This window comes from Pseudophryne corroboree, chromosome 3, assembly GCF_028390025.1.
Source record: "Pseudophryne corroboree isolate aPseCor3 chromosome 3, aPseCor3.hap2, whole genome shotgun sequence".
Taxonomy (NCBI): domain Eukaryota; kingdom Metazoa; phylum Chordata; class Amphibia; order Anura; family Myobatrachidae; genus Pseudophryne; species Pseudophryne corroboree.
The window spans coordinates 664,201,125-664,219,805 of NC_086446.1; the positions used below are offsets into that span (position 1 = coordinate 664,201,125).

Genomic DNA, 18,681 nt, shown 5'->3' on the forward strand with positions numbered 1-18,681 from the left:
GGAGGCAGATTTTCCATTGACTGGGGAAAAGCATGCATCATAAAGGAAATAATGTAGATGTGAGATATGAGTGTATTGTATTAGTTTGTTACATTTTAAGAGGAGTAGGCATTATGTGATATTTTCAGGGTGGTGAGGGAGCCCATTACTATACCTCTCTAAGGGGGAGATTTCTCAAATCTTCCAAAGAGTTGCCATAGTAACTAATCAAATTCTAGTTATCTAGTGTATACTATAAAATGATCACTAGAATCTGATTGGTCACCATGGGCAACACATCCGCTTGTCCTATTTAGATGGTTTGATAAATGTCTCCCTATGTATAATATGTGAATCGTCTTGTACAAAGCAGAGAAAATGTGAAATGGTTAAAGTGACTGACATTTTTATTGACTTTTACTGACTTTCTTGTACTATAATAATATATATATTTTCTAGCCTAGCATTGTGCTGTAAAACCAATCAATATGTTATCAAACTAGCACAGATCCTTTTATTTAATTTTATATTGTCTAATATTATCTTACATACTGTATGTTCACTGTTATAGATCATAGTCAAACTCTTCTAGCTACAGTACTTTATACTGTATGTTTGCTGTCTTTTACTACTTTTTTATGTTTTGGTGAGCCTAAAATATGTTTTAAGTGTGCTTCCTCCGAGGTCTTTTTCACACTATAGCCATTTTCTGATTTTGTTATTTTGTACACCAGGATGAAAACTGCCCTGTCCTGTCGCGCCTTCTCGCTGTCAGTCTACGATGGTACTCCGCATGGGTCACCTTTACTTGGACAACTCTGTGATAAAACTGCCCGAGATTTCACCTCTTCATCAAATAGCATGAGCATTGTGTACTCCAGGCTCGATAATGATACTGACTCTGGCTTGGAATTCTTGGCCTTGTATTACTCTGTCATTAACAACAATCCAAATGGTACTGCATTTTATTATACAGATTATCAGGTTTATTACAGTATAATTTTTTTTGTAGATTTTTAAGGAATACAGGTTGAGTATCCCATATCCAAATATCCGAAATACAGACTTTTTGAGTGAGAGTGAGATAGTGAATATTTTGTTTTTTTATGGCTCAATGTACACAAACTTTGTTTAATACACACAGTTATTAAAAATATTGTACTAATTGACCTTCAGGCTGTGTGTATAAGGTGTATATGAAACATAAATTAATTGTGTGAATGTAGATACACTTTGTTTAATGCACAAAGTTATAAAAAATATTGGCTAAAATGACCTTCAGGCTGTGTGTATAAGGTGTATATGTAACATAAATGCATTCTGTGCTTAGATTTAGGTCCCATCACCATGATATCTCATTATAGTATGTAATTATTCCAAAATACGGAAAAATCCGATATCCAAAATACCTCTGGTCCCAAGCATTTTGGATAAGGGATACTCAACCTGTATTTTATTATTGTATATGGCATTATATTAGAAGTTAACAAGATAATAATAATAATAATAATAATAATAATATTTTGGTTGGTTTTACATTATAAGTGCCTGTACAAAGCAGTGCACTATAGTTAATTTTAAAAGTAAAATACTGTATATTGGAGTATTTCCTGTATCTCTCCATTTGTAGATCTAAAACAATATTACAAGAATTTACACCTGGCGCTGTCACCTTACAAGGTGAAAGCAGCTAGTCTCGGGGGACTGATCCCAGTTCTCCCAAAGATATATAGAAAAGAATCAAAGAAATGAGACAGCGCTATTCACTTTGTATAGAACCTTTTTGTTCACTTTTTTATATATATATATATGTAAAAATACAGCATAAAAATATATACAATATCTAAATATATAGTGCAAATTTTATACAATAGCACCGGCCGGTACTGGTATTAATCTATTCAAGAATTAGTAATTATTAAAAACATCTGCTATACCAAAGCTAGATATTTCCACAATGAAACAGCTTTTTAACACCTGTGATAAAGGACTCTATGTCCCTTTAAAGAGAGTTCTTTTATAGAGTCTCTGTATCACAGTGGTTAATCAAAAAACAGATAAATCAATTTCTCAATATAATATCAACACGATGTCAATCCGCTACAGCAATTTATCAATATTGTTGCCGTAGCTATAAACATTGATTAATCCTAGCAGGCAATATGTTAAACCATTTAAAAATGTGATCAACGACACAATGTTAATTTATAATCAGCTGTTTTACGATCTATCCAGCAAGATGTAATTATCAAATGTGTCACCTCCTTTATAATGGTTAAAGTCCATATAATTCAACACAGTCACCTGTTATAGATTGGTATGGTTAAACCCACTGATGGATCTCTTTTATGATGATTACCGTCCATACATATTAATCAATTTTGGTTGTTACAATCTGTAAGGTGGTTGATAATTCCGTTGTTAAATATTTGATTAAATGAAAAATTGAAAAAACGGCTCCTTGATATATAATTGAGAGTTAATACTTGATCAGTATTGGTTAGAGATTCAGCTGCTATTTTGGATATAATTATAATGATATATTGTAGCTGTTTATACTCAGAGGGTCCCAAATTTCACCTATAGTGCCGTGTATTAAGCACTCAGATATGTACCTTTCCTCAAAATGCTGTAGGCATGGCAGCCGCTCCAACGAGGATTGGTGGTGATAGGGATCTATGCAGCACTCTCCGGTATTAAGCTTCTCTCCTTAGTATAGCTTGAAAAACATACACACTTCAAACAGCTCCAGCGGCAGCTGTATATAGTGCTGCTCGTCCCAGCAACAGCCTCTACTTTCTGCTCTCTATTCCACAGCATACGCTGATGAGAGCCCTTCAGCCAGCCACATATGCAGTAGCGCAGTGAGGTGTGGAGTATCTGTATTGAGATCAATCCTCGTTGGAGCGGCTGCCATGCCTACAGCATTTTGAGGAAAGGTACATATCTGAGTGCTTAATACACGGCACTATAGGTGAAATTTGGGACCCTCTGAGTATAAACAGCTACAATATATCATTATAATTATATCCAAAATAGCAGCTGAATCTCTAACCAATACTGATCAAGTATTAACTCTCAATTATATATCAAGGAGCCGTTTTTTCAATTTTTCATTTAATCAAATATTTAACAACGGAATTATCAACCACCTTACAGATTGTAACAACCAAAATTGATTAATATGTATGGACGGTAATCATCATAAAAGAGATCCATCAGTGGGTTTAACCATACCAATCTATAACAGGTGACTGTGTTGAATTATATGGACTTTAACCATTATAAAGGAGGTGACACATTTGATAATTACATCTTGCTGGATAGATCGTAAAACAGCTGATTATAAATTAACATTGTGTCGTTGATCACATTTTTAAATGGTTTAACATATTGCCTGCTAGGATTAATCAATGTTTATAGCTACGGCAACAATATTGATAAATTGCTGTTGCGGATTGACATCGTGTTGATATTATATTGAGAAATTTATTTATCTGTTTTTTGATTAACCACTGTGATACAGAGACTCTATAAAATAACTCTCTTTAAAGGGACATAGAGTCCTTTATCACAGGTGTTAAAAAGCTGTTTCATTGTGGAAATATCTAGCTTTGGTATAGCAGATGTTTTTAATAATTACTAATTCTTGAATAGATTAATACCAGTACCGGCCGGTGCTATTGTATAAAATTTGCACTATATATTTAGATATTGTATATATTTTTATGCTGTATTTTTACATATATATATATATATATAAAAAAGTGAACAAAAAGGTTCTATACAAAGTGAATAGCGCTGTCTCATTTCTTTGATTCATTTGTAGATCTCATTGGCGACATGCTCTGGATACCAGTAAATCCTTTTCTCGTAGTCCATAAGGGATATTGGGGACACATTAGTACGAAGGGTGATAGACGGGGTCCAAAGGAGCCAGTGCATTTTACATTTCTTCAACTGAGTGTGCTGGCTCCTCCCCTATATGCCCCCTCCCACAGGCAGTTATAGGTAAAACAGTGCCCAAAGGAGAAAGGACATACTTGAGAGAAGGAAAAAAACAACAAGTAATGGTGATATTCATATACTAGAACACCACAACAAAACTTGGCCAGCAATGGCTGGCAACAAACAGTAACAGCTGAACAGGTAACCATATAAGATAACCTGCAAAAAGTCACCACACAGAGGCGGGCGCCCAATATCCCTTTTGGACTACGAGAAAAGGATTTACCGGTAGGTATTAAAATCCTATTTTCTCTAGCATCCATAAGGGATATTGGGGACACATTAGTAAGATGGGGATGTCCCAAAGCTTCCAGAATGGGCGGGAACGTGCAGAGACATCTGCAGCACCGCCTTCCCAAACTGGGTATCCTCTTCGGCCAGGGTATCAAACTTGTAGAACTTCACAAAGGTGTTCTTCCCCGACAAGGTAGCCGCTCAGCACAGTTGCAGGGCAGAGACTCCACAGGCAGCTGCCCAGGAAGACCCCACCGATCTTGTAGAGTGGGCCTTCAGAGACTGTGGAACAGAAAATGCTACCGACACATAGGCTTGCTGAAAAGATCTTCAAGGCTCGCACAGCATCCAATGCCTCCGGAGGGGCAAAAGCGCCAGAACTAGATGGGATCACAATAGGTTGATTCAAGTGGAACGCAGAGATGATCTTTGGCAGGAACTGCTGCCTAGTCCTGAGCGCCGCTCTGTTCTCGTAAAAGACCAAGTAGGGACTTTTACACGATAAGGCCCCCAATTCTGGGACACTTCTAGCAGAAGCTAGGGCCAGCAACATCAACGCCTTCCACGTGAGGTACTTGTCTTCTACCATCATCAGAGGTTCAAACCAGGAGGACTGTAGAAATGTCAACACAGCATCCAAATTCCAAGGTGCCACGGGCGGCACAAACGGTGGTTGTATGTGAAGCACCCCTTGCAAGAAGTTCTGTACTTCAGGCAACACAGCCAACTTCTTTTGGAAGAAGATTGAAAGAGCTGAAATCTGGACTTTTAGGGAACCCAGCCTTAAGCCCTTATCCACACCAGCCTGCAGGAAATGGAGGAACCTCCCCAAGTGGAACTCTGCAGGCTGATATGTGCGCTCCTTGCACGGGAGACATATCTCCTCCAGATATGAGAGTGTCTTCATGTCACAGGCTTTCTAGCTTGCACCATGGTGGCAATGACCTTCTTGGAAAGACTCTTATGAGCTAGGATACTCCGCTCAACTTCCATGGCATCAAATGAAGCTGCCGTAAGTCCGGGTAGATGAACAGTCCTTGCTGAAGAAGATCCCTACTTATTGGCAGAGGCCAACGGTCTTCTACGCAGGGCCGTAACTACATGTGTGCCAAGTGGGCCTGGCACACAGCGCAGTTGCCCTGAGGGCGCACGGCCAGCGGCATGTAATGAGCCAAATTGTCTCATTACATGCCGCCTCTGCTGTGTGCGCCGCCGCGCTGTGGAGGAGAGAGCAGCGCCGGGCAGCGGAGAAGGAGGAGGAGGGAGGGGGACTGGAGCCGCAGCAGCGCTATTTCATTGGTAGTAAGCGCCGCTATAGCAGTCCGCTCACCTTCCGTATTGGATACCCGGCGCTGCTGTGAATGCTAGGATGCGGTTCCTCCATCCCAGCATCCACCGCAGCACCGGGCAGCCAATACTGAAGGAGAGGGGACAGCTGCAGTGGCGCTTACTACCAATGAAATAGCGCTGCTGCGGATCCAGTCCCCCTCCCTCCTCCTCCTTGTCCGATGCCTGCACCAAGGGAGCTGCCAGCACGAGGACCCTGTCAGCGGGGAGATGGTAAGTATCTCTCTCTCTCTCTCTTTCTCTCTCTCTCTCTCTCTCTGGGACACTGTCTGCCATAATGTGTAAAAATGGGGACACTGTCTGCCGTAATATGTAAAAAGTGGGCCTGGCTGCTGCAATGTGTAAAAAGAGGGCCTGGCTTCCGCAATGTGTAAAAAGGGGGACTGGCTGCCGCAATGTGTAAAAAGGGGAACACCGTCTGCTGTAATATGTAAAAAGGGGGCCTGGCTGCCGCAATGTGTAAAAAGGGGGATTGGCTACCGTAATGTATAAAAAGGGGGCCTGGCTGCAGCAATGTGTAAAAAGGGGGACTGGTTGCCGCAATGTGTAAAAAGGGGGGACACCGTCTGCCATAATATGTAAAAAAGGGGCCTGGCTGCCGCAATGTGTACAAAGGGGGACTGGCTGGCGCAATGTGTAAAAAGGGGGACGCTGGCTGCTGCAATGTGTATAAAGGGGGACACCGTCTGCCGTAATGTGTAAAAACGGGGACGCTGTCTGCTGTAATTTGTAAAAAGGGGACGCTGTCTGCCGTAATGTGTAAAAAGGAGGACGCTGTCTGCCGTACTGTGTAAAAATGGGGACGCTGTCTGCGTAATGTGTAAAAAGGGGACGCCGTCTGCCATAATGTGTAAAAAAGGGGACGCTGTCTGCCGTAATGTGTAAAAAGGGGGACGCTGTCTGCTGTACTGTGTAAAAATGGGGACGCTGTCTGCCATAATGTGTAAAAAGGGAACGCTGTCTGCCGTAATGTGTAAATAGGGGATGCTGTCTGCTGTAATGTGTAAAAAAGGGGGACGCTGTCTGCCGTAATGTGTAAAAAAGGGGACGCTGTCTGCCGTAATGTGTAAAAAATGGGACGCTGTCTGCCATAATGTGTAAAAAGAGGACGCCATCTGCTGTAATGTGTAAAAAGGGAGACTGTCTGCTGTAATGTGTAAAAAGGGGGACGCTGTCTGCTGTAATATTTAAAAGGGGCTCTACCTGGTGTAGTGGCACTACTGTGCAGCGTAATTTGAATAATGGAGACTACTGTGCACCGTAGTATGAATTGCTATTATTTTGTGGCCACGCCCCCTCCCCATGAAGCCATGCCCCTATATATTTTTTGCGCGCCTACAGCGCATGGGGAGGCGCCAATGTCGTTTCTTGCACACAGCGCTAAAATGCCTAGTTACGGCACTGCTTCTACAGAAATGCCCAGAAGATTCATGTACCAAGGTCTCCGGGGCCAATCCGGGGCAATCAAGATTGCCTGCACTCCCTGATGTCTGATCCTCTTGAGCACTCTTGGGATCAATGGAATTGGAGGAAATAGACCAGCCGGTAAGGCTAAAGCGACATCAGTGCATCCAGTGCGCTCACCTGAGCAATAATAGTGAAGTTTCTTGTTGAGGCGAGATGCCATTATGTCATTCTGTGGGCATCCCCACCTGTCGATGATCTGTTGAAACACCAGGAGGTATACTCCCCACTCTCCTGGGTGAAGATCGTGATTACTCAGGAAATACGCTTCCCAGTTGTCCACACCCATAATGAAGATTGTGGACATTGATCTTGCATTTTTTTTCCACCCAGAGGAGAATCCTTGTTGATTGACAGTCGTGGTATTGTCCAACTGTACCTGGATTGCATGATCCCTGAGCAGAGGGGAGGCCTGAATCAGAGCATTGTAAATATCCCGAAGTTTCATAATGTTGATCGCAAGTAGGGCCTCTTGGAACTGTGCCCCTTGGGTGACAGCTCCCCATCCTCTCAGACTTACATCCATCATGAGGAGTATCCAATCCTGATGCAAAGATGAATGGATACTCGAGCAGGATGGAGAACCATGTGAACCATTTCCTGGAGTGTTCTCGATTTGTCCTCTGGGAGGAACACTTTCTGTGCTACAGTATCCAGTAGCATTCCCAGAAAACAGGAGCCGCTGAGACGGCTCCAGGTGGGGCTTCTGTATATTGAGTATCCACCCATGTCGTGACAGAAGTTGTATAGTGCGATCTATATGGAGCAATAGAAGCTCCCTGGAACTCGCTTTTATCAGGAGATTGTCCAGGTAAGGGACCATGGTGACCCCCTGGACTCGGAGCTGGAACATCATTTCTGCCATCACCTTTGTGAACACCATCAGAGCTGTAGACAGGCCAAATGGTAACGCTTCTAACTGGTAGTGATCGTTCAGCAGTGCGAACCTCAGATAGGCCTGATGAGGAGGCCAAGTCGGGATATGGAGATAGGCATCCTTAATATACAGGGATACCAGGAATTCCTGTTTTTCCAGGCCTGCAATCACTGCTCTCAAAGATTCCATCTTGAATTTGAAAACTTTCATGTAAGGGTTCAAAGACTCCAGATTTAAAATGGGTCTTACTGACCTGTCCAGTTTTAGCACTACGAACAAATTAGAGTAGTAACCCTGTCCTTGTTGTTGTAGTGGTACTGGAACAATGACCTGGGACCGAACCAGCTTGTTGATGGCCAGCAGCAGCGTAACGCGCATATCCTCCAAAGCTTGATTTGAAAAATCGTTGCGGAGGAGCACCGTCAAACTCCAGCTTGTAGCCTTGAGAGATGAGGTCCCTTACTCAGGCATCCTGGCAGGAACTGTCCCAGATGTGGCTGATGTGACGCAACCGAACTCCCACCTCGAGATCCCCTCAGGGTGGGTGGGCACCATTATGCTGAGGCTTTAGTGGAAGCGGAATTGGCGCCCTGTTCCTGAGAGCCGGCAACGGCTGGTTTCTTAGGCTTACCTCTGGTGCCTCTAGCTGCGTTGGAGGCCCCTCTGGCCCTAGATCGAAATCTGGTGGACTGAAAGGACTGAGTAGATGGTCCCGGATAGGTACGTCTAGCTGACGGGGCCCCTGAGGGAAGAAACGTGGATTTTCCAGCAGTTACCTTAGAGATCCATGCATCCAATTCGCCCCCAAAGAACCATTCCCCTGTAAAGGGAAGGGATTCCATATTGTACTTGGATTCTGTGCCCGCAATCCACTGACGCAACCACAAGGCCCTGCGTGCTGACACTGCCATAGCAGTAGTCATAGCATTAATATTGCCAATCTCTTTTAGTCAATTACAGAGAATGCATGCCGCGTCCTAAATGTGTTTTAGGAGTCACTGTAGTAACCAGGGTCATATCCTCAGAGAGGCCCTCCTGAATTTGAGTATCCCACATATGAATAGCATGTGTAATATGAATAGCATGTGTTATCCAACAACCTACTATGACCAGTCTTTAAGAAATACCTGCAGCTGTGTAGATAGATTTCAGAGTGGTCTCTATCTTCATATCCCCGGGGACCTTCATGGTAGAGGAGCCCGGAGCAGGGAGTACCGCCTTCTAAGATATGTGAGAGACAGAGACGTCTACAGCCGGGGATTCTTCCCAGAATTTTCTGCCTTCAGGGGCAAAAGGGAAAGTATGCAAAAAACGTTTTGACACCTGATATTTCTTATCTGGATTTTCCCAGGCTAACGTAAATAAGTCATCTAATTTTTTAGAATCAGGGAGGGTGACACTCAGTTTGTTTTGTGTGAGGAAAAACGACTGCTGTGTCGCAGCGTCCTTAAGAGGGAGTTTTAGCATATCCCGATTAGCCAGAATGAGGGGTTCAATACCCTGTGTAGGAGTGGAGTCCCCACATACCGGGTCCACATCTACCCCATCTTCCTGTATATCCTCCTCAAAGTCTGATAGTAATGCAGGTAATGCATGCTTTTATGGACCTGCAGCAAAGGGGGGCGGGGGAGGGGGGGGATGGGGACATCAGCCCCAGCAGCTAAATTTGTAACAGCCTGCTGCAATTCTTGCGTTTTATGGGCATTTCAGTGATCTGAGATGACATAGCAGACATCATAGTTTCTGCAGTGGGGCACACTGTGAATTACATCCGGGTGTAGAGTTGCACCAACAGGCTAAAAGTTTTGACTATTCCCAGGATGCATTGCACCACCTCCTCTATATCCCCGCCTCCAGGCACTGGAGCTCAGTTTGTAAGTTGGTGCCTGCAGTTCAGGCAGCTAACAGGGGCGGCTGCGCTAGGCAGCTCTGAAAAGAGCTTTTTGAAGAAAAGAAGACTTCAAGGGCCACAGCACAGGCACTTAGAAGTGCTCTACGTCAGTCTGACGTATCGTGCTGCGGCTCCCTCACCTCCCCCAGTTGTGCTGTATACTCCTGCGCCCTGGTTGCCGGGTGCTTACAGCGGAGGGCTCCAGTGACTTCAGGCGTGGCCGCATCTTCAGGAGGAGGTAGGAGGGTCCCCCAGGTGCTGATGCTGGCTTGGACACTGTGGCTATACAGGACCACCAGGGATAGGGGCACAGGTCAGATTTCTCATAATCCATTTTCTATAAGCCCCGCAGTACCTTGTGGTGAAGTCCAGCAGAGGGGAAAAGGCGCTGACCTGTAGCCCCTCCCCCCATTCCCAGGCGCCATTTACTGCAAATGTTCCCACCCTGGAGCTGCATCTCTCCTCTCCCTCACTCCCGTGTGGGCGCCATTACATAGAGTTGCGCCGATCCTGGGACTGCTGGGCAATGTCTCCTCTGTAAAGCCGCCTGCATCATCAGCGCTGTGCATTTACAGGACACTTAAGTATTCTACATGTCATTTAGACAGTGTTAGTTAAGAACAAGTGCATCACTACAGGGATATTTAGTATAAGTATCCTGTGATTATACATCCAGTCTTTACTGTGCATTATTATATCTGTATACATACATAGCTTTACTTAATAGTCCAGTTACTTAGTATTGCTAGTGCAGTGCAGTTTTATTGTTGTTTGTAATCATTTCTGCATTGTACATGTGACCAAGGGCGGATCCAGAAGAAAATTATAGCGTGGGGCACCATGGAAGGGGCAAGTACATTTGCGTGCGGCTTCGGTGCATGTGAGGTGGCGCTTCTTATACAATGCCCACAGTTGTAGCCCTCATTATGCAATGTCCACTGTACTGGTAGTGCCCCTTATATAGACCCCATAGTGGTGTCCCTTATGCAATGCCCGTATTGCCCCCAGTAGTAATGTTGCCTGTAGTAATGCCCCTAGTCATTATGCCCCCAGTGGTAATGCCCCTGCAGTTATGACCCCAGTAGTTTACCTCCCCCCTTTAGTTTAGCGTCCCAGTGGTAATGCCTCCACTAGTTTAGCCACCAGTAGTAATGCCCCCCTGTAGTTTGCCCCATTGTAGTTTAGCCCCTGTAGTTATGCCCCCCTTATAGTTTAGCCTCCAGTAGTAATGCCCCCAGTAGTTTGGCCCCTGTAGTTATGCCCCCAGTAGTTTGGCCCCCCTGTAGTTTAGCCTCCAAGTAGTAATGCCCCTGTAGTTTAGCCCCCAAGTAGTAATGCCCCTGTAGTTTAGCCCCCAAGTAGTAATGCCCCTGTAGTTAAGCCCCCAAGTAGTAATGCCCCTGTAGTTTAGCCCCCAAGTAGTAATGCCCCTGTAGTTAAGCCGCCAGTAGTAATGCCCTCCTGTAGTATGCCCCCAGTAGTTAGCACCTTTGTAGTTGGCCCCCAGTAATAATGTCCCCCAGTAGTTTGCCCCCAGTAGATGCCACCCAGTAATAATGTCCCCCAGCAGTTTGCCCCCAGTAATAATGTCCCCCAGTAGTTTGCCCCCAGTAGATGCCCCCAGTAATAATGTCCCCCAGCAGTTTGCCCCCAGTAGGTGCCCCCCAGTAATAATGTCCCCCAGTAGTTTGCCCCCAGTTGATGCCCCCCAGTAGTTTGCCCCCAGTAGATGTCCCCCAGTAATAATGTCCTCCAGTAGTTTGCCCCCAGTAGTAATGCCCCCTAGGACTTTGCCCCCAATAGATGACCCCCCAGTAGTAATGCCCCCAGTAATAATGCCCCCAGTAGCTGCCCCAATAGATGACCCCCACAGTAGTAATGCCCCAAGTAGATGCCCCTCAGTAATAATGCCCCAAGTAGATGTCCCCCAGTAAAAATGTCCCCCATTAGGTGCCCCCAATAGATGACCCCCCAGTAGTAATGCCCCCAATAGCTGCCCCCCCTAGTAGTGATGCCCCCAGTAGATGCCCCCAGTTATAATGCCCCCAGTAGTAATGCCCCTTGTTGATGCCCCCCCAGTAGTAATGTCCCCCCGTAGTTTTCCCCCAGGAGATGCACCCGCTGCATTAAGGAAGAAAAAAACATAATACTTACCGAGCCCCGTTCCCGCGCCGCTGCAGTCCTCCTCCTGGCTGGCGTCCTCTCCTCAGTACTATGAGAGAGACGTCATGACTGACGTCTCTCCCATAGCGCACGGCGCAGTGACAGCGCCGGAAGCCGGAGCTCAGTACTGAGCTCCTGCCTCCGGCTACCGCTGTGCAGGGAGACGGGCGCCCACTGGTAACACAATCTCAGCTGGCGCCCGTCATCTCCCTGTGCTGCGCCGACGCCGCGGGGGGGACGGGGATGGGGGGAGGCCACAAATGACAGGGGGGGCATGGGCCCGAGTGCCCCCCCCCCCGCCTGGATCCGCCACTGCATGTGACTGTGTGTGCCATTAGTTGCTGTGTGGTCTCTATTCCGTGTATATCACACATACAGTATTGCTATCCTTATATTCTGTACCCTGAGGGGGCCAAGTGCATCAGGGTTCTCATAAAATATAGTGTTACACAGGATATACTACTTTGGTATTTTTCTCTGTGTGTTTCAGTCACCATATACCTCTTAAATTATCTGTTTGTGCTCTGCTTTGCAGTCACACTATACAGGGTTTTTATGTCAGGTACTTTGCTGGTTTTATTGTACTATTACGCCCTAAGGTTACGCTTCCACTTAATTTCTGCTTAACAGGGCGGTATATCCATGGCTGATCCTGCACCATGCAGTGTTGACGCCATGGATTGCGTACAGGAAAACATTGCAGCTGAGGGTTCAGATGCTGGGGGTTCTATACCCCTCAGTCAGTCTGCAGCACCGGGGGCAACCAAGACCCTCCTTGGGCTGCCATTTCTAATTTACTGACTACGCTAGTAACTAGACTTGCGCCCCCTGTGGGACCTCCTGTGCCATTACAGCCACATATTGTCCCTGCAGTTAATCCGCCATGGGCAGATAATCTGTCCATTCAGTTACAGCAATTAAATCAGTCTATGGCTAAACAAAAACCTAACCCTCACCCGCCTAGGACCAAGGGGTCTTCTAAGCGGGCTATTACTTCCTCACAATCCACACATGTTTCGGATACTTCATCCGATGAAGATGGAGTATATACTGACCCCTCAGACACTGATGCAGATGCTTCTGATGGGGAATCTATTACACAGGTGGATGTTCCTGACCTCTTGAAAGCTATCAGGCTGATTCTTCAAATTGATGATGATGCAGAACCTCCAGATACCTCTAAGAAACCTGATAAGTTCAAACTACATTAGTTTTACCCCATTCTGACCATTTGGTTGACATACAGTATGTCAGGAATCCTGGGAGTGTCCAGGTAAGAAATTCTCCCTGTCTAAGTAGATGCTATCTCGTTATCCGCTTGCTGCGGAACTAAATAAAAATTGGGAAACACCGCCTCCGGTGGACTCACAGGTCGCACATCTGGTGGTGTCTTCTGCTCTACCTGTCACTACCGTCACCTCTCTGAAGGAACCGACGGATAAGCGTGTGGAGGATTGCTTGAAGTCTATTTATACTTTTGCAGGAGCTGTGCAAAGGCCTACCATTGCGGCCTCTTGGGCTGCAAAAGCTATTGAAGCCTGGGTTGAAGCGGAGCTACCATCTGATTTTCCTGATAATGCTAGACAGTGTCTTTCATATATTATTACAGCCTCTCATTATATTCAGGAGGCGACATCTGATGCCGGTGTCCTGGCGGCCAAAGCGTCTACTACATCCATTCTGGCTCGCCGGATTCTCTGGTTGCGGTCCTGGTCTATAGATCTGGACTCTAAAAAGTCCTTGGAGGTGATCCCTTTTCAGGGAAACATCCTTTTTGGGGTAGATCTCAACAAGATTATTGCTGACTTAGCATCCGCTAAGACTGCCTGTCTGCCTAGTACTAATCCTTCAGCTCCGAAGGCTAAAAGTACTTCCTTTCGCCCCTTTCGCCCTCTAAGTAAAGCAAATGGTCAGGCGTACTCGAAACAGGCTCGCACTTCCAAATCCACTAAGCCCAAACCTAAACGCTCCTTGGCTGCCCGTCAGCCTGCTTCCAAAACAGACAAGCCTGCTGCATGACGGGGCGGGCCTCCCCCTGGGGGACCCCAGGGAAGGACGCCGACTTCTGCGGTTTGCTCAGGTATGGTTACAGACCACTACAAACGCCTGGGTAAAGGAAATCGTCACTCACGGATACACCATCTCTTTCAAGAAACGTCCCCCTCACCGGTTTTGCTCATCAAACATAATTTTGGATTCGGTAAAAGCAAAAACTATCCATTTGGTGGTACAATCCCTCCTGGACACAGAGAGGCAGGGAGTACTATTTAACGTTGTTCCTAGTTACGAAACCGAATGGGTCTTCCCGGACCATTCTCAACCTCAAGACTTTGAACAAATTTGTGAAGGTTTCCAAATTCTGTATGGAAACTCTTCACTCTATTGTTCTGGCCCTGGAGCCCATGGACTATATAGTATCCCTGGACATACAGGATGCTTACCTGCATATACCTATTGCCATGTCGCATCAGCAATACCTGCGGTTTGCTATTGGCAACCTACATTTTCCATTCCAGGCCTTACCTTTTGGTCTGACCATGGCTCTGAGAATCTTCACCAAGGTCATGGTGGTCATGACAGCTCTGCTCCGCCGTCAGGGTATCAGGATCCTGCCATATCTGGACGACTTATTGATCTGGCTAACTCTCCATTGGTTCTCCTCCGTCATCTGGAACTGACGGTCCACTTCCTACAAGCCCATGGGTGGCTCTTCAACTGGAAGAAATCCTCACTTGCTCCTGCTCAGAGCATGGTGCACCTGGGGGCATTATTGAACACCCACAACCAACGATTGTTCTTGTCTCCAGAGAAAGGTCACTAACCTGGTGGCTACAATTGAGCAGGGCTCGTTCCTTCTGGATCTCCAACCGGGTCCTTCTAACGACGGATGCTGTGTTCGAGCAGCACTCTCTTCAGGGTCGATGGACCAGGGAGAAATCTCTCCTCCCGATAAACATTCTGGAGTTGCAGGCAGTGTACAATGCTTTGAAACTGGCCCTGCCTCTGGTACAGAACAGGCCTGTTCAAGTACAGTCGGACAACGCCACCACGGTTGCGTACATAAATCATTAGGGTGTCACTCGAAGCCGCATGGCAATGATGGAAGTGTCAAGGATTCTTCTTCGGGCAGAACGCCATCTGCAGGCCATATCAGCGGTGTTCATTCCGGGGGTCCTCAACTGGGAAGTGGACTTCCTCAGTCATAAGGATGTACACGCTGGAGAGTGTAGTCTTCATCCGGAAGTCTTTCAACTCCTAGTGGACAAGTGGGGCCTACCAGATGTAGACCTGATGGCGTCTCGACACAATCACAAGGTTCCTGTCTTCGGAGCACGAACAAGGGATCCTCAAGCAGCATTCGTGGATGCACTGGCAATTCCATGGAACTTTCGGCTGCCATACGTGTTCCCACCGGTTTCACTCCTGCCCAGGGCAATAAGGAAGTTCAAGCAAGAAGTAGGAATGCTACTTCTAATCGCTCCAGCCTGGCCCAGACGGCATTGGTTCTCAGACCTACAGAGTCTCTCGATAGAGCATCTTCTTCTACTTCCTCAATGACCAGACCTTCTCGTTCAGGGCCCCTGCGTCTACCAGGATCTGGCCTGACTGGCTTTGACGGCGTGGCTCTTGAAGCTTCAGTACTGAGGGCCAAAGGATTTTATGAGAAGGTCATTCAACCTATGTTGAAGGCCCGTAAACCAGCTTCTGCCCGGATTTATCATAGAGTCTGGAATTTTTACTTAACCTGGTGTGCGGCTAAGAATTATGATGCATACAAGTTCAGTACTGACAAACGCTTTCCTGCAACAGGGCCTAGACTTAGGCCTTCGTCTGACCTTGTCGATATGGTTTCAGAGAAAAATTGTGACTTTGCCTGATGTTTATACATTCACTCAGGGTGTTTTATGTATTCAACCTCCCTATGTTCCCTATGTTCCACCTGTGGCTCCTTACAATTTGTTGGTTTTTCTGGATGCCTTACAGGAGTCCCTGTTGGAACCTCTTGAGTCGGTGTACCTTAAGTGGCTTACTCTTAAGGTCTTGTTTTTTCTGGCTATTGCCTCTGCTAGACGGGTTTCCGATTAGGGTGCCTTGTCCTGTCGGTCAGGCTTTCTGATTTTTCACCATGACCGGCCGGTTCTTAGAACTTGCCCTGGTTTTCTGCCTAAGGTGGTGTCATCTTTCCACCTTATCCAAGAGATTGTGGTTCTGGCCTTTACCTCTCCCAGTTTATCCTCCAAAGAGCGGTCTTTGGGTGTGATACGGGCTCTTCATATTTATGTGAAGAGAACAGCTTCACTTAGGAGATCTGATTCTCTCTTTGTTCTTTTTGGTTTTCACAAACGTGGCTGGCCTGCTAATAAGCAGACCTTGGCCAGATGGATTAGAATGGTGATTTCACATGCTTATGTACAGGCTGGCCTTCCGGGTCCTGCTACCATCAAAGCCCATTCTACTCGGTCGATTGGACCTTCTTGGGCAGCCCGCCATGGTGCGACCCTTGAACAATTGTGCAAGGTTGCTACGTGGTCCTCAGTGAACACGTTCATAAGGTTCTGTGCCTTCGATACTTCCGCCTCCCAGGATGCCTCCTTTGGATGCCTTCTTTGGATGCCGGGTTCTTGTGCCAGCTACAGTGCGTCCCCTCCCATGTGAAACTGCTTTAGGACATCCCAGATGTAATTCCTTGTGGAATTACAGTGTACCCCGCTGCAGAAAAGGAGATTTATGGCAAGAACTTACCTTTGTTAAATCTCTTTCTGCAATGTACACTGGATTCCACAGGGCGCCGACCTTTGTATGGCATTAGCCGCTGGTACCTTCTCCTGTGGTGAGAATGTAGTTGTATGTGGCTACTAACTGTTGTCGTCTCTCTTACCTGCTACTGCATTGGACTGGTTGACAAAACTGAGCTCCAGTGCCTGGAAGCGGGGATATAGAGGAGGCAGCGCTATGCATCCTGGGAACAGTCAAAGCTTTTAGCCTGTTGGTGCCTCGGATCAAGATCCAACTCTACACCCCGATGTAATTCCCTGTGGAATCCAGTATACCTCTGAGAAAGAGATTTAACAAAAGTAAGTTCTTACCATTAATCTCCTTTTTTATGGCACCAAGCCAGGGAGGCTCTTGATCCTCCCCCACAGTCTCCTCAATGTTTTGTGAAAACTGACTACATTGTTTATAAGAAATGGAGCCATAAGAAAGTGGGGAGAACCTGGTGTTACGCACACACTGCATAACTTGTGTTTTACCATGATGACATTAATACACCAACATAAAGATACAATACATATAATATAATGCAAGCCTGCTTCACTGTATGTGAGAGGAGAGAGAGAAGGCACCAGCACATCCAATCTATATAGCCTCATTGAGGCTGCTGCTGTAACTCAGTGAAACACTGTATTTACATATCTGTCTTCCTTAATGGGGTGTAGGAATGTGCACAATAGCGGCTCTCCCCCTGAGATACACCCTGAACCAGAGATCCAGTGTGTCCCAGCGTCTGGAGGAGCTGTGTGAGGCTGCTGCTACTGTGCAGGGGAAGGTGTCAAAATGCAGCTGAGTCCGCTCTGAGGTAGCTCTGCCCCCTCCAATGGTGTCAGAGCAACTGATATCTTTATACTAGCAAAGTCTCCCAAAAGAGCTTAAAATGTCACAAAAGTGTTAGGTTAAGCTCCCGTTAGTCAGTTTACACAGGGGACTATAGCGGGTTCCCCCCCCCCCCACCCGGAGGGTCCCATATGCCTCCCCTGCGTGTCAGCTGTACTCACCACTGTTGTCACCTTCAGACTTTGGTTAGGGGTGTGCGGCGTGCTGCGACAGCTAAGGCACACTGCCCCGCTGAACAAACAACCTCTCAGGACGGTCCTGCAGTGGGGAAGCAGATCTGACACCGGTGACCGCCCCCCCCCCCCCCCTCCAACTCACCACTCGGTGCAGGTATGCTGTTGCCGAAACAGTATAAAGAAAATAATAAAAGTTTGAAATAAAACCGAAGAAAACTCTGGAGCTTGCAGAGTGTGCATCCTCTCCTGAGGGCACTTTTTTCTAAACTGCCCATGGAAGGGGGCATAAAGGGGAGGAGCCAGCACACCCTGTTGAAGAAATTTAAAGTGCACTGGCTCCTTTGGACCCCATCTATACCCCATCGTACTAATGTGTCCCCAATATCCCTTATGGATACAATATCCATATGGATACAAAATCTATTATGGATACAATATCCCTTATAGATATAAAAAAATGTCTAGCATATTGCGCAAAAGTGTAATTGTCACATCAAAGCCCAATCTCCTACAATACTCCTAAAACTAGCCTAATTTATGGCACTAATTAATAATGGTTGAAGAGAAATTAGGACACTATTACACTGTTTAGTATTTATACCTACAAATCCAAAATACAAAGCATGTACTCTTAAACCATTTCGGAAAGTGTCATGAGACACTGACCAAACATAAAAATTGTTCCCTCTGCACCCCTTTCCTAATTAGTCTTATTAATATTTACACTAATACTGTTTTCTGTATTCCCCCCCAAAAAATAAAAAATAAATAAAATGCAATGGTCTACAGCAGTCGGCAACCTTTTTAACTCAATGTCGGCTAAAATCTGGTTAAGATCAATGGGCCAGTCTTACATATATATATAGTATGTATGATGATTAAAAGTAATAATAAGGAGATCAACAAATAAACATACCCATATTTTTCAA

General features: G+C 45.9%; 1 protein-coding gene across 2 annotated transcripts in view; it reads left to right on the top strand.

Annotated features, from left to right (window-relative positions):
* SPADH (spermadhesin family member) overlaps positions 1-18,681 on the top strand; it is a 168,558-nt gene that overhangs the window by 114,571 nt on the left and 35,306 nt on the right. For both annotated transcript variants that reach the window (XM_063961877.1, XM_063961878.1), the window contains one exon: positions 714-934. In XM_063961877.1, the coding sequence (XP_063817947.1) occupies positions 714-934 (221 nt within the window). The remainder of the gene's footprint in view (positions 1-713; positions 935-18,681) is intronic.